Raw genomic sequence first — 24108 nt, 5'->3', positions numbered from 1 at the left:
CCCTAGGTATTCAATTTTACAAACATTTGAGAAATCTTTTCCAACTACAGTTTCAAACTATAGTTATTTTCCTGGCGTATGATATTGTTTACACTTCTTAACATTGCATCTTTGATATTTTCCTTTTCAGACATTCTCAATGTACAGATGCTTCTACCTTATCAACCTGTGCCAGCTTTTTCTAGTGTCTCTGTTCCCCAGGAGGCAGAGATGAGAACGTAGTCTTGTCCACTTTCTCCAGGGTGGAGCACTGAGACAGGAGGAAGTTAGGTCGGCGGTCTGGGCAGTGGCTGGCAGACTTGTGACCACTGCTCGGTTCTCTTGACTCCGACCCCTGACCAAGGACTGGATCACAACCCCCAGCCCAGAGGTGCTCCCATGTCCGTTGAAGGTTGATATGAAGAACTGGCAGATTTCAAGGGTTTTGGTGGGGGGGAAATCATTCATTTAGGGAAATGGTTTTAAAGACTGGGCACCTTCCAAATAAAGAGAAGTAAGTATTTTAAAAATGAACACTTCCCAGTTGTGTCAGGATGGGAAGTATATGGAAACTCTCAGTATTTTGCACTCAATTTTTCTGTGAACTTAAAACTGCTCTAAAAATAAAGTTTATTAATTTTTAAAAAAACTAGAAAAGAGAATTAGCACATTGTTTGGAACCATTGCCCTCCCCACCTCATTCTCCTCCTGACCCAGATTTTGTCAAGAAGTTCTGTCCAGTGGATAAAGAGTGAGGAGGGCTAGACTTAGACAGGGCCTAGGGTGGGTCAGGAAGATCTTTTGGAGAAGGAAATGGCAACCCACTCCAGTCTTGGGAATCCCATGGACAGAGGAGCCTGGTGGGCTACGGTCCATGAGTTGCAAAGAAAGGTACACGACTGAGTATGGAGCAAAAAGCTGAGGGGAGAAGGTGCCTCATGTAGATTTAAGTTCTGCTTGAGTAGTGTCTGCAGGATTTGTGAGCCCAAGATGGTGCCAAGTCAGAGGTCAGCCCTTTCCAGCATCTTCCCAGGGAGCCTGGGATTTAATTTTGTGGGCCTTCCTCCTGATTCTTTTCTGGCACCTACTTGTTACTGGAAGGTATGTGTATGTGGGTCTGGCTGCTCACCGCTCAAAAGCCAATAGACAGGCCAGGTTGGTAGAAAGGAACGTTTGCTTTATTTAAGACACCAGCAACTGGGGGGAGGGGGAGGGGGGCAGACACCTGTCCAAAGGTTGATTACCCCCTTCCCTGCTGCCGACAAGCAGTGGGTGAGAGCCTTATAGACAGAGTTGGGGTTGGAGGGTTACTTGCAGAAGCAGCACAGTCATCCTAACAGTCATCTTCAAATTGGTCGTCAGTGATGTGACCAGCATCATCTTGATTGTTTTAGGTACAGTTAATCTTCAGTTCCAGGGTCCATTTGTTCCCATTTCTTTGTGGTCAGTTCTTGGAATTGTAGCAACTCCCATCCTTGGTATAATCTGGTCACCATGTAGTTAACTTTTCCACCTGCTGTTTCAGTATCTATAAGACAGCTCACAGGATATGGCTCAGAATATTATCTATAGCCCTTGAGAAAGAACTAAAGGTCCCTGATTATGTTTAATGAGTACATTATTATTATTTAGTCTCCTTTGACTGTTTCCCTTTGTTTCCACATTTCTCGCTTCTCTGATTAAACTCATCCTTTGACTGAAGTTTTCCACAGACAAAAGGCAGGCAGGAGACATGGTGGACTGAGGCAAGGACCATGGGGTTCTGCTCCGTTTCAGACTGAGTCCCCAACAACTGCTCGTTGAATGAGCGGATGAGTGAATGAAGGAATACATTGGCAAATGAACCAACAGTGTTGCTGAGTTACCTGAGGGGGCTGGGCCTTCTTTCTGAATACCCTTCCTCTTAATGTCAAAAGGAAGGCAAGGGCAGCTGTGTGTCCTGGCCTTTCCTGTGGAGTGGAGTGAAACAACGTGTCTTTCCTTGAATGAGAGTGTGCTCACCAGCCGTGGTGACAGTGTTACCCAGAGCTTAGCCTGGATTCACACACATCTGGCTTGGAATCCCAGCTTCACCGTTGAGTTGCTAAGTGATTGAGATGCATCGTCTAACTTCTCTTCAGCCTCAGTTTCCTCACTTGACAACAGAAAGCAGCACTTTGAATCTAACAGGGGTTTCTGTTGTGAGTTAAATGGTACAAGGCAAGTAAAGCTTCTAGTCCGATGCCCAGCATAGAAGGTAAACGCTCAATGAATGTTAGTTCTGCTGTCCTTACTCCGCAGGACAGTTCCTTCGGCGAGGGGAGGTGTTCTGGGATGACCTGAACTGCACCATCAAGTGCCGCTGTCTGGATTTCAACAATGAGATCTACTGCCAGGATGCCTCCTGCAGCCCCTACGAGGCGTGCGGACCCAAAGGCAAATTCTTCTACTGCAGCCCGGTGGAGACGAGCACGTGTGTGGTGTTCGGGGAGCCGCACTACCACACCTTCGATGGCTTCCTCTTCCACTTCCAAGGCTCTTGTGCCTACCTGCTGGCCCGGCAGTGTTTGCAGACGTCCAGCCTCCCCTTCTTCAGCGTGGAGGCCAAGAACGAGCACCGGGGGGGCTCAGCCGTCTCCTGGGTGAAGGAGCTCTCGGTGGAGGTGAACGGCTACAGGATTCTCATCCCCAAAGGAAGCTACGGAAAAGTCAAGGTGAGGCCCTCTCCATCCTCCAGGGGGAGGTGGGGAAGCTGGAGGTGCTCCATCCTGGGGAAGACCTTCCCAGATCTACTAGTTCTGCTGCGTGCTGTTGGTACCAAAGCCTTGCATGGCTCTTCCTGCCTTGCAAATACCTTGTGAAATTGTTCATGAGGTTAAAGTCTGTTTGTGCAAGAGCTAAGCTTTCTCTTTGATACATCTATCTGCTGGGTATCTTAATGTACATTTAAGTTCTTAGTTTCCTTATACACACACACACACACACACACACACACACAAACACACATGTACATCCAAGCTCAGAAGTAACTGGGAATAGAGGTAAATTTAGTTTCTCATAGACCTGGCTTGAAACAGTGGTAGCCACATGGCCATGCCCTGGAGTCAATGTAAACACAACATTCAAACCCATAATTCACTACAGTCTTTGATTAATAATCCTTACCCCACCCACTCATTCTGTTTGCCAAAGAGCTGTGACTTCATTCTCAGAGACACCCCTAAATTGACTGGTGTGTCCACAGGCACTGTCTGTCCAGACAGTTAGAGTGGGCTGGGTGACTTCTTTAGTAAAACCTGGATGGAAAGTTACAGTAATTGCCCAAATGCTCCTTTAACACCCCCCACCCCCCCCACTCCTGCCTGGAATGTGAGAGAACACATCTCTATGATTTGGTTCGGTTTGGTTTGTTTAACCTATGCAAATGAGGTTAAACCCGTCCACCTGGATATCAGGACAGGGCACTGACAAAAGAGAGAGAACAAAAAACCACTAGCAATTACTCAATTTGTGGAGGCCCCAGTTTTCATGATGTTAATGAAGACCCTGTGGCAGCCGCGTATTTATTCAAGCAGTAATAACCAGGACCACAAGGGGCTGATTGCTGCAACCCCATGGAGTCCTTAATCCCCTAGCACGGAGGTCATCGCAGAGATTACAAACCAGAACGGATGCCAACACAGGGAGGTCTTTCTTTTTATTTTAAAATACATTTTGTACTTTTAATTGATGCAGTGTACCCAACAAAAGGCAGGACGGAGGAACTAATTCCACTTTTTCTGGCTCTGCCCCTCCTAGGTCTGTGCAGCATATCTGTGTCATAATTAGAAAAGTAGGCTATTACTGTTGTTGAAATGCCATTTTGCTTGTTATTTGGTTAGTCTCCCTAGAGACAGCTCTGTAAATCAAATCAAAGGTAAGAATTTGGCTGCGGAAGTTTGGAGTTTTTCCCTTTTAAATTTCTCTTGTGCTGTTGAGCAGGACATTTGTCCTTGCAGATAGATGCTAACATTTCCAGCTAGAAAAATGCTCACTAGCTCTCCCCTACCCCCTTGTCTTGTGGGGACCATGTGTACAATATCTGTAGTTGAAAAAGAAAGCTTCATGCTTTATTCCTATTTTCCATTTTGATTAAAATTCTTTTCCCCTCACAGTCAGACTCCTTTTTTTTTGGAAGGAAAGGGGCACTGCCAGCGCTTTCAGGCCCAGCAGCTCTGCTAATTTTGCGTGGCTGTCTTCCATCGTCCGAGTGGAGGGCACGGATTCCTCAATTTTCTGTAGCGACAGGGAGGTGTGGATGTGAATGTAAATGTTTCAGAAAGAAAAGGTTATGTGATTCCAACTGCAGGCGAACAATGGCTCCCTTTTCCTTTTGCCAAATGGCTTCCAAGCGCCTCTGAATACACCTGCTCTGCCGGGGGAGGGCGGCTCCGTGGATGGCAGAGCCCCTACCCAGGGTGACGTGGGGACAGGCAAGGAGGGGGTGTGAGGCAAGAAGGAGCCTGATTTGCCTGCGAGGCAGCCGACTTCCAGACGTGCCAGGCCGGCAAACAGATCTTAGGAACCGATCACCTTTCTCCATAAGCTGGGGTTAGGAATTGGGTTCTGAGTATGCATTTTCCCCCTTTGAAATATTCTTAAGTGACAAAATAAACAATTTAGGATTGTATATGTTAATAGGGGCAAAAAACCCCCAAAACCCCAGCTAGCACCCATATATAGAAAATGCCTCCTTCTAGCTAATCCTTATTGGTTTTCACCTTTCTCCCTCAGATAAAATTGAGTGGTTTAGGGTGCACCCGGGAGAAGAGGGCCGATGCCAAATAGCTCATGGTGATAAAGAGATCGGGCTCTGGCGTCAGACCTACTCAAGCCCTGTGCCACCACTCCAGTTGAGAGGCCTCTCTGAACCTCACTATGTCCATCTATAAAATGGGGTCATTGTGTTGTGTCTGGAAGGCAGGGCTCTTGGCTATAGTTTGGACTTGACTCCCTCTATTGAGCTCCAGACAGAGGCAGCAGGGAACAGTCGAAAGTGGGAGGGTCCTGTCATCTGCAAATTATGAAGCCTCGAACCTCAGTTTCTCCATCTTCAAAGCAGGGAGATTATAAAGACCTTATTAGATTTTTCTGAGGATGAAATAGGACAGCCACATGTGTGACAGCTGGTACCAAGCCTGCCACATAGTAGGCACGCTATACACACTTGTTCCCACACTGCCATTCCCACCAAAATCTATTCTCCCTCTAAGACCTGTCCTTCTAGGATGCTACCTCTCACTCCTCTTCTGGGAGAAATATGATTGGGGTGTGTGTGGGGGGGTGTTGCCTGGAACATAGGGAGAGGAAGAGACCCAAACAGGGAGACTCATCAACATTGGCTCATCAGAAGCTGAGGACTGGGACGCCAGGAACGAAATAAGAAGCCATGTGATGGAAAGAGTCCCCGGGGCTCCTACCCTGAGCTCTGTGGGGTACAAGCATAGGACTCTTAACATGTGGTTGAAACTGAGACAAGTATGAGAGAGGAAGGGGGCACAATGACCACTTATGTCAGGAAAAATACCTGGGCAACAATGATGGTCAGCGTAGGGCCACAGGCGTTCTGAGTGGGACAAGAGCAGCTGCAGAGAAACCAGGGGGGCAGTAGCAAATCCAGGCACAGTCCCCGCTCTGTGGCTTCTGCTCTGAGATGCAACAACTGTCCTTTTCTGAGCAGAAGCTGAGTGAGAGGACAGGAGGACATTCAGCGAGGGAGGTATTTGGCATGTACAATTATACCACCTTGGAGAAGATGTCCCTCCCTACGTCTCAGCACAGAACAATACACAATAATCACCCAGTGCTCTTACTGGGTGGCCTCCCTTAGAGCATGGCTCTTCCCATCTTTGCAAGCTAACTTGCTGCCTGGGAGATAAGGATGAATCAGTCAACTCTAGAGGATATTTTTCCTACTTCTAACTCTCATCGGATGGCTTACATCTCAAGCCTTCTTATTTTTTTTTTGGTCTCCTCCCTCCATTAAGTCTTACTAATCTCTAGGGACAGAGAATTGCAATTGGCATTGGCATGGTAAACCTTGGGAGCAATGCCCAGTCAGTTTGTTGTCTCAAATCCTAGACAACCCAGAGAGTAACAGCAATAGTGGCACTAAAGACCCTTGATGTTTCCATCTGCCAGAAACGAGGACAGGTCAGGGCAGCCCAGACAAGCAGTTACTGGTGGACAAGCAGCCCACCCAGGACTGTTCTAGGACTAACCGTCCATCCCAGCCCTCAGAAAGTGATGTCCGGAGGTGCCAGGCAGGTAAGTGTGAGAAAGAAGAAAACAAACTCTACTGAAGGCTTATCAAGCCACTTACGGGACTCACTCTTGATTCTTGGCCCTTTTCTCACCCACCTCACCCCCCCACACACACACCCTGCAAAAAGCCCCAGGCCCTGTGGAGTATCCTCCACCAGCTGGCCCTTCTCCACGTCTGTGGGCAGGTCAGGCCTTCCCCTCCATGGCCCCTGGCCCCCCCCGATTTCTCTGTTTTTAACCTCCACTTGGACTTCCCAGGCGGCACAGCGGTAAAGAATCCACCTGCAAGAGATGTGGGTTCAATCCCTGGGTCGGGAAGATCCCCTGAAGAAGAAAATAGCAACCCACTTCAGTATTCTTACCTGAAAAATCCCATGGACAGAGGAGCCTGGCGGGCTACAGTCCACAGGGTCGCAAAGAGTCGGACTCAACTGAGCGACTGAGCAAGCACGCCATCTCTATCTACTTCAATACATCCTTCCCACTGGCCAGAATGGACTTCCTCAAACGAAAGTCTGACCATGTCATTCCCTTGCTTAAAACTTTTCAGAGCTCTTGCTACAGAAGAGAAATCCAGGCTGTTTTTTGTTTTAGTGGGATTTCGTTTTGTCTTAAAAACAACTTTTTTTTTTTCTGAGATCTGTTCCCAACACAGAAGCCAGCGCAATTCTCCCAAAACGGAAGTCAGATCTTGTCCATCTTTTGCTCTGCGCGCCCTCTCGGCTTCCCTCAGAGTCACAGCCAAAGTCTTTACAATGGCCAACAAGGCCCTGCCTGTTCTGGCTGCCCTTATCTCTCTGACCTCACTGACCATTGCCGTCTCCTGGCTCTCCACTCTGGCCACATGGCCCATGCGTCCCCAGTGTGCCCAGCACGCTGCACCCCAGGGCCTGGCTGTACTCTCTGCCCAAGCCACTCACCCCAGGTAATGGCATGAATTCCTCCCCATCTCAAAGGTCTCCTTCCCCGGGGGGCCTTCCCTGAACCTCCTATTTAAAATAAAAAATGTTTTAGCACTTTGGACTCACATTCCCAGCTTTATTTTCCTGCAGAACAGTTTCCTGGTGTTATTATCTATTTTCCTTATTGGTTTTGTCTGTTGTTGATCTCCTGAAGGGAAACAGATGTTCCAAGAAGCACATTTTTGTCCCCAACTCTTAGAACAGAGCTGGACACACGGAAAGGGCTATTCTGTTGAATGAACGGACCCTGCTTGTGTCTCCACCTTCTTCTCCAGCCACCCCTTCCCTCCGCAGTCCAGCAACACCTGATGACTGTCCTCATATTCATGCAGCTCTGTCTAACCATGCAACTTCATTCTCTTGTCCTGGAATTCTCTGAGCCTTACTCTTCCTTCAGCCACTTCTGTTTATCTCTGAAGACTTGGGTCAGACTTGATTGCCCCTAAAAAGCTGATATGAATGCCCCCTCCCCAGGCTGGATCAGTGGTCCCCCTCTCCCACTGCATCACTGCATCACCTATGAATGCATATTTTAACTGGTAAATTAAAACAATTGATATTTGTGTCTCTCTTCCTCAGGAGACCAAGAATTCATCAGGGGCAGGGACAATTACTTTTTTAAATTCTTTTTTCTCAACACCTAACATAGTGCTTGGTACCTAGTAGGTGTTCAAATTTGTTGTGTTGAATGATGACATGACAAAGTCCTGGTATCAGGAAGTGACGGGGTGAAATACTCAGAGAATAACACCAGGGCAGCCTCAAAGCTTGATGGTGTGGGGTGGTTTATAGTGCCCCTGCCTGCTGCGAAGAGTGTCCAGGGGTGCCAAAGGCAGCGTAGGGATCATGGAAAGTATATGATTTGAGCTGAGACTTAAGAATGGACTTCGAGGAGAAAAGAGGAAAAGCCAGATAACTACTTTTTCGAGAAAAGACTTGAAGCTGGCCTGAGAGCCAGGTTTCCCAGGGGGTGCAGTGGTAAAGAATCTGCCCGCCCATGCAGGAAATACAGGAGACGTGGGTTCGATCCCTGGGTCAGGAAGACCCCCTGGAGGAGGAAATGGCAACCCACTCCAGTATTCTTGCCTGGAAAATCCCATGGACAGAGGAGACTGGGGGGGCTATAGTCCACGGGGTTGCAAAGAGTCGGACATGACTGAGCATGCACACGTGCCTTGAGAGCCAGGCAGGAAGTGTTGACCACCAGCTGATCCCCAGAGGGGTCTAGAGTGGCATTAAGCAGTGCATATCTGTCACAACTCAAATGCCAGCCTGCTCTCAAGGGTCCCGGGGGCCTCTGCCTTCCTGGGAGGCAAGTCCGCCCTCTGGTGCCTGAGCAGCTTGGGGGCCATGCACTCTAGGGCACTGAGTTGCTCCTCCTCCTTCTCCTGACCTCAGCTGGACCCGCTACCCTGGCCTCCGCTCACCTGCCTTTTCACTATTGCTGTTGTTGGCAGGTTAATGACCTAGTGGCTTCTTTGCCCGTCACCTTAGAGTTGGGGGCGGTGAAAATCTACCAGAGTGGCATGTCTACTGCCGTGGAAACAGATTTTGGGCTCTTAGTGACATTTGACGGCCAGCACTACGCCTCCATCTCCATCCCAGGCTCCTACATCAACTCCACGTGCGGACTCTGCGGGAACTACAACAAAAACCCTCTGGATGACTTCCTGCGCCCTGACGGCAGGCCGGCCATGTCAGTCCTGGACCTGGGAGAGAGCTGGCGGGTCTACCACACCGAGTGGAAGTGCGACTCGGGCTGCGTGGACAACTGCACTCAGTGCGACACAGCCACCGAGGCCCTCTACTTTGGTCCCGACTACTGCGGCTTCCTCAACAGGACGGACGGCCCCCTGTGGGAGTGTGGCACTGTTATGGACCCCACGGCCTTCGTGCACAGCTGTGTGTATGACCTGTGCAGTGTGAGGGACAACGGGACCCTCCTGTGTCAGGCCATCCAGGCCTATGCCCTCGTGTGCCAAGGCCTGGGCATTCCAATCGGAGACTGGCGCATCCAGACTGGGTGTGGTAAGCTGGCATCCCGTCCACATGGAAAGCCGTTCGTGTGCAGGGGGGCTGGGAGAGGGTTTCCAGGCTCCTCAGAGAGCTCCCTGTTAAGACACATTACCTGAGGGTCAGGATGAGGTTGAAGTATCACAAATGATAAAGAATGAACTATAAAAGGATCTTGACCTTTCTCCCCATCCAAAATGGTGATCAGAAAACAAGAAACCACTAATAAGCATCTGTGGTCTGGAGACATGGAATGTGTGGCCAGGGTAGGGCCATAAGCAGTAGTGGCCAAGGCAAGGTTGAGGGGGGCAGTCCAAGCTGGAGATGTCTATCTCCAAGGCCACTGTGGAAATGTGGACACTGGCCTGGGGAATCAAGACCAGATTTGGGGAAAAGAATGCACCATTCAGATATTTATATAGAACCCACAGCATTTTTGCCTTTGGCTCTTCTTCACTTGCAGTTCCTCCAAGTTCTATGACTCCTGCTTTGGAGCATTTCAGCTGGTCAGAGAAGGAGCAGTAGGCAAGGCAGGTAGAGGCTTTCTAAAATGCTGTGTGGTGAGGAAAAGCCCCGACAGTGTTCGAAACCCACCTGTCCCCTTGGAATTACACTTTTGGATTGAGTGTTTGGAACCATTTAGCTGTTTTATGGTTTCCTCCTATGCAACTTTCTCTCTATAACTACTCTTCCTAGTAATGTAAATGTTAAAAACCAGCAAACAAAAAACCAAATCACCTGTTGGAATTTTGTTTCTTTCCTAGTCCTTGGTTTTCTCCACAAGAGTAAATAGAAAATTATACCTCATGCATTTGAGAGTGCTATTACGGAGGTGAGATTTTTAAAGTTGCTTTCAATTCCAAGGCCAGAGGGCAATTTTTTCCTATCAGTTTAAATTGGCTTCGTAGAAATTAATATGAATCAGAATCAATTCTTTCAGAATTAATCAAGCTATTAAAAGACAATATATTTAAGTTTTGTTTTTTATTTTTTTGCTCTGGGGACTGGCCAGCCTCTATAACGCCTGAAGTATCCAAATGCTGATTCAAGCTGAGACTGACTATGACTTCTCTTTAATCCTTGTATAATCTAAGAGCATCCAATTGCCTAAATTTTTGCCTATCATGGCTAATTTTTTCCAGTGGTACTGCTTTCCTACCCTCCACATTACTCTCTCTCCGTCTTTCACTTCAGTGGGATGAATTAGAGTTAATTCAGAGAACTAGTCTACCAGCCTCTTGCGCACCCGCCTGTTGGATTCAACCAGACCCAAACCAGAGTCAGGTGTTCTTAAAATAAGAATTGAATGCTTCCAAGGCAAGAAGGGCCTTTGGAAGGCATCTAGTTCCAATCTAGTCTCCCGGGGGAACGGGCACACAGGTTCTTTTCAGATAGCCAAGGTTCTTTCTTATTTTTCAAATCCCAGAGAATTCATTTTCTGTCTCCTTTGGTCCCTGTTCAGAAATTCACTTTTCAAATTCCTCCTCTAAGAGTTACCTTTTTCATTTCTCCTGCAAGTTGGATTTATTTCCTTCTAAGAATGGGGCGTGCTCTTGAAAATCAGACCAACTTATACACCCATCAGCTGAATATCTTAAACCATCTCTCTGGTTGTAGATCACTCAATACTAAACCTGTATTGAATAATCGGTCAAATCTAGCTAGGATAGTAACCTGAAGTTTTCTTCCAGTCTTTCTTCCATCCTTTTTATTTTTCTTCCATCTTTCTTCCAAGATGATCAAATGAGGTTCTAATCCATCTCGCAGCTCAGTAGTTATTACCAAAGGGGTTGAGCTCCTCACTACAGAGACAACCTCAGTCTCCCTTCCCCGAGCGAGTGCCCGCTAGACCCTCCTCCAGGAACCAACCCGTCCGGAAGGGGCATTCTTCCTCCAGGACACCCCCCTCGCCCCCCGTGCGTGGTGGATCTGGCCGGTCAGCCCCGGGGTCATTCACCTTGTCACACTCTCTCCTCTCCCCCACGTCAGTGTCCACCGTGCAGTGCCCGAGCTTCAGCCACTACTCCGTGTGCACCAGCAGCTGCCCAGACACATGCTCGGATCTGACGGCCTCGCAGAACTGCGTCACGCCCTGCACGGAGGGCTGCGAGTGCAACGAAGGCTTTGTCCTCAGCTCCAGCCAGTGCGTCCCGCTGCACCAGTGCGGCTGCGACTTCGACGGCCACTACTACGCCATGGGCGAGTTCTTCTGGGCCACGGCCAACTGCACGGTACAGTGCCTCTGCGAGGAGGGCGGCGACGTGTACTGCTTCAACAAGACGTGCCGCGGCGGCGAGGTGTGCGCCGTGGAGGACGGCTATCAGGGCTGCTTCCCCGAGCGGGAGGCCGTGTGCCTGCTCAGCCAGAGCCAGGTACTGCACACCTTCGACGGCGCCGCCTACGCCTTCCCCGCCGAGTTCTCCTACACGCTCCTCAAAACCTGCCCCGAGCGGCCCGAGTACTTGGAAATTGACATCAACAAGAAGAAGCCCGAGGCGGGGCCCACCTGGCTGCGGGGTGTCCGGATCCTGGTGGCCGACCAAGAGGTCAAGATAGGCGGCATCGGGGCTTCGGAGGTCAAGGTAAGACTCCTGTGGCCTTGGAGAGTTTTCCGATGAGTCCCGCGGTGGAGCCGCGTTCTTCAGGCTTGCCTCACTGCCTCTGACCGTGAGTGGATTCTAGGGCCGCAATGACTCTGAAATGGGAGAGCTTTCAAACTGTCAACACCAAGTATGCATCAAGTGGAGACATGGAGTGAAGCTGGGATTCCTCAGATGAGAGAAGGACCAGCTCCCCAGAGTAGCAAATACTTACAGGACGCCTACCATGTGCCAAGCACTATCCTAAACAGTATGGCATTTCATCCTGGGTCATAGATAACATTATTCTCATTTTACAGATGAGAAAACTGACACACAAAGAGGTTAAGTGACTCCCCTAAAGACACACGGCCCTAAAATGAGATTCAAGGCTGGGTCAGCTGGCTCCAGAGTCTGTGCTCTTTACCCTGTACTATGCTGGATCTTCTATTTATAGATGGAAATCGATGTGATGCTAGGGTGCTTGCCATGGTGCCTCCCGTCCCTCTGTTCTAGTCTAAAATACCCAATACTACACATACAGGCTCGTAGATAATTAGTTCTAGAAGGAATTTTTGGAAATCATCTAGTGCAACTCCTCATTTTCATAGGAGAATCCCAAAAAGGCTAAGTGAGGGCCGTGGGCCTGACAACTGGATGGTGGCAGAACTGAGATGAGGGAGGGTGGGGGAAGGGCAGTTCACCCTCCTTCCAATAGTACATGCATTTCATAATATCACATGACATCTAATCCAGAAAGCAAAAGTCAGTGCAGTAAATAAAACATCCATCCGCAAACTGAAAGGGCTGTGTTTTTATTCCCACTGACATGCTGGCAGAAATTAATTTATTGAACTAGTGTTAGGTAGATAGGCAGATGGACAGCTGGATAATTAGATATATATACCGTGTGCTTCCTAGGGGCTGAGACACAGTAAGAATAAGATTTGAAGAGCGAGGAAGGGAGAGGAAGGAGGTAGGAGGTCGGGCGCAGGAGTAAGTCACATATCTCCAATGACTGTTGCTCACACTTCAATGTTTGAAACTAGCTCAGGGTCTCTCTCTCTCTCTCTCTCTCTCTCTCTCACACACACACACACACACACACACACACACACACACACAGAGCAAATGTGTTGGATCAGAGGAGCCTGGAAAAAAAGCGGCAAAGATGCCCATGAAAAAACAGTTGACATCTGTGTGGTTTCCACAGACTGTCAGCTTCTCGACATTTCTCCAAGGGCTAGTCATGGGGCAGAACCACGTCTTTATTCACAGCCTAGGAAACTGTGGGCACTCTGTGCGTATCTGGGATGAATGACAGTGATTTAATTTTTCAGGTGAATGGTCAGGAAGTGGAACTGCCTTTTTTCCATCCTTCGGGAAAGCTGGAAATCTATCGAAACAAGAACAGCACGACGGTGGAGTCCAAGGGTGTGCTGACCGTGCAGTACTCAGACGTGGGTCTGCTCTACATCCGGCTCTCCACGGCCTACTTCAACTGCACGGGCGGCTTGTGTGGCTTCTTCAATGCCAATGCCAGCGACGAGTTCTGCCTCCCCACTGGCAAGTGCACGGACAACCTGGTGGTGTTCCTGGAGAGCTGGACCACTTTCGAGGAGATCTGCAACGGGGAGTGCGGGGACCTGCTGAAGGCCTGCAGCAACGACTCGGAGCTGCTGAAGTTCTACCGCAGCCGCTCCAGGTGCGGCGTCATCAACGACCCCTCCAACAGCTCCTTCCTGGAGTGTCACGGTGTGGTCAACGTCACCGCCTACTACCGCACCTGTCTCTTCCGCCTGTGTCAGAGCGGGGGCAACGAGTCGGAGCTCTGTGACTCCGTGGCCCGCTACGCAAGTGCCTGCAAGAACGCCGATGTGGAGGTGGGCCCCTGGAGAACCCACGACTTCTGCCGTGAGTTGGGGCTGCGTTATGGGGGAGGCCAGCAGGGATGACGGGCGGGGCAAGAGCTGAGACATCCCATTGGATCTTCTTCTCTTCCTGGTGAAATCCTGCACTCAAGGACAATCTAATTGCCTTGTAGACTTTCCTTGGGTGTCCTCTGGAAGGCCTGTCCCCCCAGACCAGACTGTTTCTCACCTTTATTTTTGTTTCTCATCACACAGTCCCTCTTTGCTGTAGAACAGTTAGCTCTTGACCCTTGGTTTTATCTAGTGGAGGAGACACATCATGTCAAAGCACCAGAAATCTTTGTGACAGCTCAGTGGATGCCTTCTCTCTCGGCAGCAGGACCCCATTCATTTCAACAGAAAGTGATCAGTCGGGGTACCTTCTCCTGAGTAGAGATTAGCCCTATTCCCAATGGTTATGAAGAGCCCCATGTAGCTGACTTTTCATTTTGTCCCCAGAATGTCTCACCCCTCTTGGCACTACAGTAATTAGAATAATTGCTGGGAAGAGGAGATAGAGAACCTCCTTGGCTATGGGGGAGCCCAGTAAGTATAAGGAAGCGTTAGTCGCTCAGTCGTGCCCAACTCTTTGTGACCCCATGGACTGCAGCCCACCAGGCTGCTCTGTCCATGAGATTTTCCAGGCAAGGATACTGGAGTGGGTTGCCATTGCCTTCTCCAGGGGATCTTCCCAACCCGGGGATCAAACCCGGGTCTCCTGCACTGCAGGCAGATTCTTTACTGACTGAGCTACAAGGGAGGGAGATGGGGGAGCCCAGAGGAAGGAGTAAGTGGAAAGGTGGAAGGAGGGCTGACTGAGGAGGTGGGACCCAGGCCTGGAACCAGGACTGACCCACCTGGACTACATCTCCATATCTCTTCCCTACCAAGAAGGTCAGACCTCACCAAGACCAGCTCCACCATTGAATTCCATCCCTCACGTCTGATTATCTTTCTCCCATTGTATTTCTTCCTATTTAACTTTTTATTTTGAAATAACTTGAAAGTTACAGGGAAGGTACACGCCTATTTATAAAGCTTTAACCCAGGTGAATCTACTAGCATTTTTCCCCACTGGGCTTGTCATTCCCTCTCACTGTCTCTCTGTTTGAAAAGAAGTTGCAGAGATCATATCCCTTGGCCCCTAAATACATAAGTCTGTATTTCCTTAGAATCAGGACACTCATTCATAGCATAGTACAGTTACTGACCTTAGGAAACTTAACATTGATGTGATAACTTAACATCTGTATTTCAATTTTGCCAGTTGACCCAGTAATGTCCTTTATGGCTTTAGCCCTCTCTCAATACAGATCTAGTCTTAGGATCCCACGTGGCATTTAGTTGTCATGTCTCTTTGGTCTCCTTAAACCTGAAACAATTCTTTAGTTTTCTTTGTCTCTAATGATCTTGTCATTTTTAAAGAAAGAGTCTCTCCCCTTTTGAAATAGAATGGCCCCCCGTTTGGGTTGGATGTATCCCCATGACGGGGTAACACTGTACACTGCACCAAGCTTCCTGCTTAGGAGATGCCTGTTTTCCTCCTGGTATCAGGTCACATGGGTGGCACCCTGTGTAGAGCCTCCTCTCATTAGGGATGGGCATGTCGATCCCCTGGTCAGGAGCTGTCAAATGTCTTCACTCTGTGTCACTATGGGGTTTCTCCCGTGCAACTAATGAGCACTCTGTGGGGAAATACTTTAAGACCATGCAGTGTCCTGCTTGTCCTCAGAGTCCCCCTCCTCGATTTAGTGCCCACCAATGACTTATGCTCATATTGATCTTCAGCACGATGATTACAAGCTGACAATTTCCAGCTCCTGTACTCTCTCCACTAGTACCCGTCAGCAGATGTTACTTTGCTGAGCCCTCACTTCTCTCTGCCTGTCACCTATCATTTATCCATCCATCCACCTATTTATCTCAATCATCTATCTATCTTTTGAGGGAGCATACCATGCAGCTTGTGGGATCTAGTTCCCTGACCAAGGGTCAAACCTATGCCCCCTGCTTTGGAAACGTGGAGTCCTAACCACTGGACCTCCAGGGAAGTCCTTCATCTATCTTATCAATATGGACACGTGGATTCCTGTTGTTTTGTTTTGGTTTTTTTTTCGGTTATTTGTGTTTCCTATTGCTCATGCTCATGCTCAGTCACTAACTCATGTCTGACTCTTTTTGACCCCATGGACTGTAGCCTGCCAGACTTCTCTGTCCTTGGAATTCCCCAGGCAAGAATACTGCAGTGGGTTTCCATTTCCTCCTCCAAGGGCTCTTCCTGACCCAGGGATCGAATCCACAGCTCCTGCTTGGCAGGCGGATTCTTTACCACTGAACCACTGGGGTATATTACATTTGTTAATTATTTTGGCATTAAAATTGTTTCAAATTTGGCCCGTGGGAGCCCCTTCAAGTTGCCTCCTACCTCCTATTCATAGGCTTCTGTCATTTTATTTCTTTTTCTAAAATTAATTTGTTTTTAATTGGAGGATAATTGCTTTACAATGCTGTGTTGGTTTCTGCCTTACATTAACATGGATCAGCCATAAGTATACACATGTCCCCTCTTTCTTGAAGCTCCCTCCCACCCATTTTCTTACTTTCTAGATTAACTAGATGCTCCACATCATCTTTTAGCCTTCCCTTCCCCAGCCTAGAATCAACCATTACTCCAAGAAGCCCAGGTTCCTTTTGGTGGAGAGTGTTATTAGAAGTTAAGGTCTGGGTACTTCCCTGATGGTCCAGTGGTTAAGACATGGATTCAATCCCTGTTCAGGAAACTAAGAGACATTGCAACAAGGCCAAAAGATTTTTTAAAAAAAAGAAGAAGCCAAGGTCTGGGTGAGGCTTACCTATCACTACTGGAATATGCTTACTTTGCCTCTAAGCCCTTAAGTAGAAAATTCTTAGACAGAACACACACACACACACACACACACACACACACACACACACACACTCATCTTTATTTTATAATAATGCCCTTGTTTCTGAGCATCAAAAATCCAAAGGAGTGTCATCCCAGAGATAGGCAGTTTTGTCCCTGGTGACCCTGACCACACTGGGGAAGGTTTAATGGCAGAGGCTGTGAATCCTGGAGCTGGAATTCTGGGAATGCTCTTCTCAGAAATTCACCTAAAGGGAGGGAGGCTTCAAGGTTTCTACCTACCACCACACCTACTGGGACCTCAGAATACCTTCCCAAGGCCTTCTCATTAACCCACCTCCCACATCCTCTTCTGCCGTACCGCTAGCTTGTCTGCAATGATCTCCGTCCCTCCCCCTGCACTCAGCTTTGTAGTTATAGTTCATTCATGTTACAGGATTACAGAGTCTGTCCATACCCAACCCATGTTGTTTCCAGGCTGTATCTGTGTCATCCTTTTAGACTATGAGCTCCTACCCAGCAGGAAATGTCACTGGATTGTTTTTGTACTGCACCAAGCACAGTTTGGTGGCCTTGTTCATGTGAAGTAAGTGTGGGGCATGGAATGATGCTTTCTTTTCCTGGTTGCAATGCCTGCTGAGAATTGCTTCTCCCCATCCTTCATCAATGGTTCTATGAAGACCTATAAGACCTAGAACTAACACCCTCCTACACAAAAGAAAGCCCTTTTCCTCATAGCGGACAGGAATGCAAAAGTAGCAAATCAAGAGATACCTGGAGTAACAGGCAAGTTTGGCCTTGGACTACAAAATGAAGCAGGGAAAAAGCTAACAGAGTTTTGCCAAGAGAATTCACTGGTCATAGCAAACACCCTCTTCCAACAACACAAGAGAAGACTCTACACATGGACATCAACAGATGGTCAATCCTGAAATCAGATTGATTATATTCTTTGCAGCTGAAAGATGGAGAAGCTCTATACAGTCAACAAAAACAAGACTGGGAGCTGACTGTGGCTCAGATCATGAACTCATTGCCAAATTCAGACTTAAATTGAAGAAAGTAGGGAAAACCACTAGACCATGTAGGTATGATCTAAATTAAATCCCTTAACGATTATACAGAGAAAGTGACAAATAGATTCAAAGCATTAGATCTGATAGACAGAGAGCCTGAAGAACTATGGATGGAGGTTCGTGACATTGTACAGGAGGCAGTGATCAAGACCATCCCCAAGAGCAAGAAATGCGAAAAGGCAAAATGGTTGTCTGAGGAGGCCTTACAAATAGCTGAGAAAAGAAGAGAAGCTAAAGGCAAAGGACAAAAGGAAAGATATACCCATCTGAATGCAGAGTTCCAAAGAATAGCAAGGAGAGGTAAGAAAACCTTCCTCACTGATCAATGCAAAAAAAATAGAGGGGGAAAGATTAGATAGAATAGAATAGAAATAGAATGGGAAAGACTAAAAATCTCTTCAAGAAAATTAGAGATATCAAGGGAACACTTTATGCAATGATGGGCACAATAAAGGACAGAAACAGTATGGACCTTAGAGAAGCAGAAGATATTAAGAAGAGGTGGCAAGAATACACAGAACTATACAAAAAAGATCTTAATGACCCAGATGACCACGATGGTGTGATCACTCACCTAGAGCCAGACAGCCTGGAATGCGAAGTGAAGTGGGCCTTAGGCAGCATCACTACGAACAAAGCTAGCAGAAGTGATGGAATTCCAGTTGAGCTATTTCAGATCCTAAAAGATGATGCCATTAAAGTGCTGCACTCAATATTGCAGAAATTTGGAAAACTCAGCAGTGGCCACAGGAATGGAAAAGGTCAGTTTTCATTGCAGTCTCAAAGAAAGGCAATGCCAAGGAAAGTTCAAACTACCACACAATTACACTCATCTCATATGCTAGCAAAGTAATGCTCAAAATTCCCCAAGCCAGGCTTCAACAGTACATGAACTGAGAACTTCCAGATGTTCAAGCTGGATTTAGAAAAGGCAGAGGAACCAGAGATCAAATTTCCAATATCTGTTGGATCATTGAAAAAGCAAGAGAATTCCAGAAAAGCATCTACTTCTGCTATATTGATTACGCTAGAACCTTTGTGTGGATGACAACAAACTCTAGAAAATTCTTAAAGAGATGGGAATACCAGACCACCTTACCTGCACTCTGAGAAATCTGTATGCAGGTCAAGAAGCAACAGTTAGAACCGGACATGGAACAACAGACTGGTTCCAAATTGGGAAAGGAATATATCAACGCTGTATATTGTCACCATGCTTAGTACATCATGAGAAATGCCAGACTGGATGAAGCACAAGCTGGAATCAAGATTGCTGGGAAAAATATCAATAACCTCAGATATGCAGATGACACCACCCTTAGGGCAGAAAGCAAAGAAGAACTGAAGAGCCTCTTGATGAAAGTTAAGATGAGAGTGAAAAAGCTGTCTTAAAACTCAGCATTCAGAAAACTAAGATCATGGCATCTGGTCACATCACCTCTTGGCAAATAGATGGGGAAACAACAGAAACAGTGAGAGACTATTTTCTTGGTAAAACTCAGCATTCAGAAAACTAAGATCATGGCATCTGGTCACATCACCTCTTGGCAAATAGAGGGGGAAACAACAGAAACAGTGAGAGACTATTTTCTTGGGCTCCAAAATCACTGCAGATGGTGACAGCAGCCATGAAATTAAAAGACACTTGCTCCTTGAAAGAAAAGCTATGACCAACCTAGACAGCATATTAAAAAGCAGAGACATTACATTGCCAACAAAGGTCCATCTAGTAAAAGCTATGGTTTTTCCAATAGTCATGTATGGATGTGAGAGCTGGACTATAAAGGAAGCTGAGTGCTGAAGAATTGATGCTTTTGAACTGTGGTGTTGGAGAAGACTCTTGAGAGCCCCTTGGACTGTGAGGAGATCAAACCAGTCAATCCTAGTCCTTAATATTCATTGGAAGGACTGATGCTGAAGCTGAAGCTCCAATACTTTGGCTACCTGACGGAAAGAATTGACTCACTGGAAAAGATTCTGATGCTGGGAAAGATTTAAGGTGGGAAAAGAAGGGGATGACAGAGGATGAGATGGTTGGATGGCATTACCGACTTGATAGACATGAGTTTGAGCACGCTCTGGGAGTTGGTATGGACAGGGAAGCCTGGCTTGCTGCAGTCCATGAGGTCAAAGATTTGGACATGACTGAGTGACTGAACTGAACTGAATCCTTCATCAGGGCCTGCAGAGCTGGAGCAAGTGCTTTTAAGTACCTCTTTTAGAGGGAGGCATGTGGACAGCAGCAGCCACGTAGAGCCTGGCTTCCTCTGGTGGAAGGTCACGGCACACACTTTAGGATGAGTGGATGGGTCTAGCGAGGTGGTACAGAGCACACACACTTGATAATCAAGCTTCTGGGTGCTAAGAGGTTAATCTGGCCAGGATCTTGCAGAGTGGGGCTTGGGTTGCATGACAACTGCAAATCAGGAACACAGTCTTCTTTGGGCTGGGAGAGAGACCACTGCTTCTGTGTTCGGATATTTTTTTAACCAGCGCTCACTGGCAGAGTCAGGCTGCCCAATTAAGTAATTTCAGAGGCATTTTGGGGGCCAGGAGAAGTTTTATTACTTCGTTTCTGTATATGCCAGACTTTCAGACACATTCAGACAACACAATAAGTCATAAAACGGGAGCCATTTAAATAAGTCATGTTATTTTCTATCACCATAAACCTGCAGTCACTGTTAGAACATTCATAATTTAGAGACAAATGTGAAAATCCCTCTCTACAGACATATTTTATCAGTGCTGAACTAGCCTTCAACTAGTCAATGGACATGGAGACAACCCCTTCGCCCAGAGGGAAGAAAAAGATTGGCTTTCAGTCCGCAGTGCAGAACTGTCGAGTTGGTACTCGTCGGCAGAGCTATTACTGCCAGGCGCTTTATTTCTCTGTAGTGTCCTTTGTGTCCTTGGATTAAAAAACCCTCTTAAGGAGTGACAGTGTATATAATACCTAAAGAGAGCCTTAAAAGCAAGATCTTAAACTCCCAGGAGATGGTGGGTGAGGACCTTCACAGATCTTCAGACAACACAGACCTGCAGATAGATTTCTTCTCTGCTCCTGGACTCACCCCGGCTCATATCAAATTCTGACAAACAAAAATAATAAAGAGAAATGGGAAGGTCACGCAGAACCCCACGGTGAGCGATGTATGCTTTTCTTTTATGTGCTGCGCTTAGTGACTCAGAGACTTAATCCATCAAGGAAGGCTTCTAGACAGAAGCACAACTTGAAGTGGAGTTGGAAGATGGGTAGCATTTCGCTCGGTGAGGGCCATGCCGGTGGGGCCAAGGGCATGAACAGAGGAGGTGGGGGTGACCATTTCTGAAGTCAGTGAGGAGGCCGAAGGGGTCAGAAGGCACAGGAGCAGAGAGACGAAAGACCCAGGGTGAGACCGGTTTGTAGAGTGGTGGCACGTCCCTGAAGCCTGTCTGTGATGGAGGGAAGTATAAGAGGGGAAGAGCATAGCGTTTACTGACGCTCTACTCTGGACTTGGCACATTAGGTTATTAATCCTCAGAACAGCGGTCCTAGTTAAGTGTTGTCCTTATTTAATAAAAGAAGAAACCGAAGCTCAGAGACGGTACCCTCAGGTCTCTGTGGCCTCAAAGCATTTGTTCCTTCCAGGACTCTTTTTCCAGAGTCTTTGAGTTCAGAGACTTAGATTTAGGAAACACATGTTCGAATCTCTCTCCAGTACTTACCAGCGGGGTGAACTCACTGAATTTCAGTTTCCTCACCTATAAGACAGGGGTGATTTGCTTTCCTTACCGTCCAGATTGTTGGGAAAATCACATTAAAATGCCTAGAACAGTGCCTGGCATGTTGCCGATGCTCAGAACAGGCCCATCCTTCCAGAATCTTCTATGTGAAAATTCAAGTGCACTAGAGGGGCACATGACAAAGGCTCATGGAATCTTGGATGGATCACCCCCAGTGAAGCTGGCGGTATGCTGATCACTTGGCATTTGCTGAGCCCACTGTGCTGGACAAATAAGAGTCACATGCAGCATATACACATGCATGCACACACAGGCACACGCGTGCATTGCATGCACCCGTGCGTGCACAACACATGTGCATACACCCGTGAATGCACACGCACTCGTGCATGCTGATGAGTGTACACAAACTCTGTCTCTGCTCTCTGTCCCTTTCTCAAGCCCCTCTTCTCCTTGCCCACCCTCAGCTCTGGAGTGCCCGGAGAACAGCCATTTCGAGGAGTGCATGACGTGTACAGAGACCTGTGAGACCCTGGCCCTGGGCCCCATCTGTGTGGACACCTGCTCCGAGGGGTGTCAGTGTGACGAGGGCTACGCCCTGCAAGGCAGCCAGTGCGTCACCCGGAGCGAGTGTGGCTGCAACTTCGAAGGGCACCAGCTTGCCACCAATGAGACCTTCTGGGTGGACCTGGACTGCCAGATCTTCTGCTACTGCAACGGCACAGACAACAGCGTCCACTGTGAGAGCGTCCCCTGCAAGGACGACGAGTACTGCATGGAGGAGGGCGGCCTCTACTACTGCCAGGCCCGCACGGACGCCTCCTGCGTCGTCTCGGGCTACGGCCACTACCTGACCTTTGACGGCTTCCCCTTTGACTTCCAGACCAGCTGCCCACTCATCCTGTGCACCACAGGAAGCAGGCCGAACTCAGACACGTTCCCCAAGTTCGTCGTCACAGCCAAGAACGAGGACCGAGATCCATCACTGGCGCTGTGGGTCAAGCAGGTGGACGTGACCGTGTGGGGCTACAGCATCGTGATTCACAGGGCCTACAAGCACACGGTGCTGGTGAGTGGGTGCAGGGCCCCAGCAGGGGATCCGTGGGGATGTGAGCACAGGGCTCCCGGGCCAGCAAGCCAGGCTGCAGCTGAACCAGGCTGGCCCAGGATCCAAAGGAAAGCAGAGGATGTCAGGGCAGAGAGGGGCCCTGCAGATTTCCTGTCACTTTATGTTACAGATAAGGAATGGAGCCCTCAGACAGGAAAATACCCAGGTCACCGGCACCGAATTAGGAACAGAGCCAGCTCTAGGGACTCAGCCTTTCATGTCACAGCAGAGTGTGCTAGGCACGGCACAGACCTAGATGGAGTCCCGGCTTGACTACTGCCACGTGGCTTCAGGCAGTTGCTGTATATGTAGGAGAAGGCAGGCCTAGTGCAGGCTAGGCATCTGCAAGTGTACTGTTGTTTAATCCATCTCTTTGCCTTTATTTTATTTGTTTCTGGCTGCGCTGGGTCTTCGCTGCTGTGTGCAGGCTTCCTCTGGTGTGGCGAGTGGGGGCTACTCCCTAGTTAAGTTGCATAAGTTGCTCATCGTGCTGGCTTCTCTTCTTCCGGAGCACAGGCTCTAAGGTGCACAGGCTCAGTACTCATGGTTCACGAGCTTAGTTGCCCCGCAGCAGGTGGGATCTTTACAGACCAGGGATCAAACCTGTGTCTCCTGCATTGGCAGGTGAATTCATAACCACTGGACCATCAGAGAAGCCCTTCCTTCTCTATTTTGAGATAAAAGCATTTGCCTGCTTGGGTCTCCTTCTGCTTCTTCCAGTCTCCCTTTGGTTCCCAGGGAACCCAGGAGTTCAAGAGTCTTGCCCACATTTGGAGCACTCGGGGGCTCCCTTATAATCTCCTTACTTTTTCCCACATTTTCACTCCATTGATGGTGAAGACAGGAGCAGGTAGGGGTTGAGGAGTTTTGTGCACTCCAAAGTCCAGCCTGTGGACATAGGCCCCAGCAAAAGCCCAGCGACCCCTTCTTCAAGGGCCCACCCTAAGTAGAACTTGGGACACTAACAAGCCATTACTTTAGCATTTTGGAGGAGCTGACTCAGGATGTCAGCCTTCTAACACTACCTTCCCAGGTCTGTGGGTAAAACATCTCTAAGGAGGTGCTTCTTCCTCTTGTATATGTTCCCTTTCAATTCCTGACTTAAAGATTTCCTTGGGCAGCTCTGCTGATATCTTTCCTTTCTTAGGATTTCCTTTAACCCCCTTCTCTGACAAACAGAGGTTTATGAGCTTTTTTTTTATTGTCATAAAAGTCACATAATATAAAATGTACTATTTTAAACATATTTAACTGTACAATTTGAGACTTCCCTGTAGTTCATACAGTAAAGAATCTGCCTGCAATGAAGGAGACTCAGGTTCGATCGCTGGGTCGGGAAGATCCTCTGGAGTAGGAAATGGCAACCCATGCCTGGAGAATCCCATGGACAGAAGAGTCTGGCAGGCCGCAGTCCATGGGGTTGTGAAGGGTCGGACACAGCTGGGTGACTAACATTACAAACTGTACAATTCAGTGGCAGTAAGTACATTCACATTGTTGTGCAACTCTCATCATTTTCCACTCCTGAATTTTTCACCTTCCTAAACTGAACTCTGTCCCCATGAAACACTAACTCCCCATCTCCC

The 24108-nt window shown here is 48.1% G+C and overlaps 1 protein-coding gene across 1 annotated transcript in view; it reads left to right on the top strand.

Moving 5' to 3' along the window:
* TECTA (tectorin alpha) overlaps positions 1-24108 on the top strand; it is an 80383-nt gene that overhangs the window by 13993 nt on the left and 42282 nt on the right. The window contains exons 6-10 of the mRNA XM_020891407.2: positions 2260-2672; positions 8681-9251; positions 11226-11818; positions 13156-13729; positions 21882-22483. Coding sequence (XP_020747066.2) covers positions 2260-2672; positions 8681-9251; positions 11226-11818; positions 13156-13729; positions 21882-22483 — 2753 coding nt within the window. The remainder of the gene's footprint in view (positions 1-2259; positions 2673-8680; positions 9252-11225; positions 11819-13155; positions 13730-21881; positions 22484-24108) is intronic.

Source organism: Odocoileus virginianus, chromosome 10 (assembly GCF_023699985.2).
Source record: "Odocoileus virginianus isolate 20LAN1187 ecotype Illinois chromosome 10, Ovbor_1.2, whole genome shotgun sequence".
Taxonomy (NCBI): Eukaryota; Metazoa; Chordata; class Mammalia; order Artiodactyla; family Cervidae; genus Odocoileus; species Odocoileus virginianus.
The sequence above is the reverse complement of the archived record's forward strand: the minus strand, read 5'-3'. Positions and strand labels throughout refer to the sequence as shown.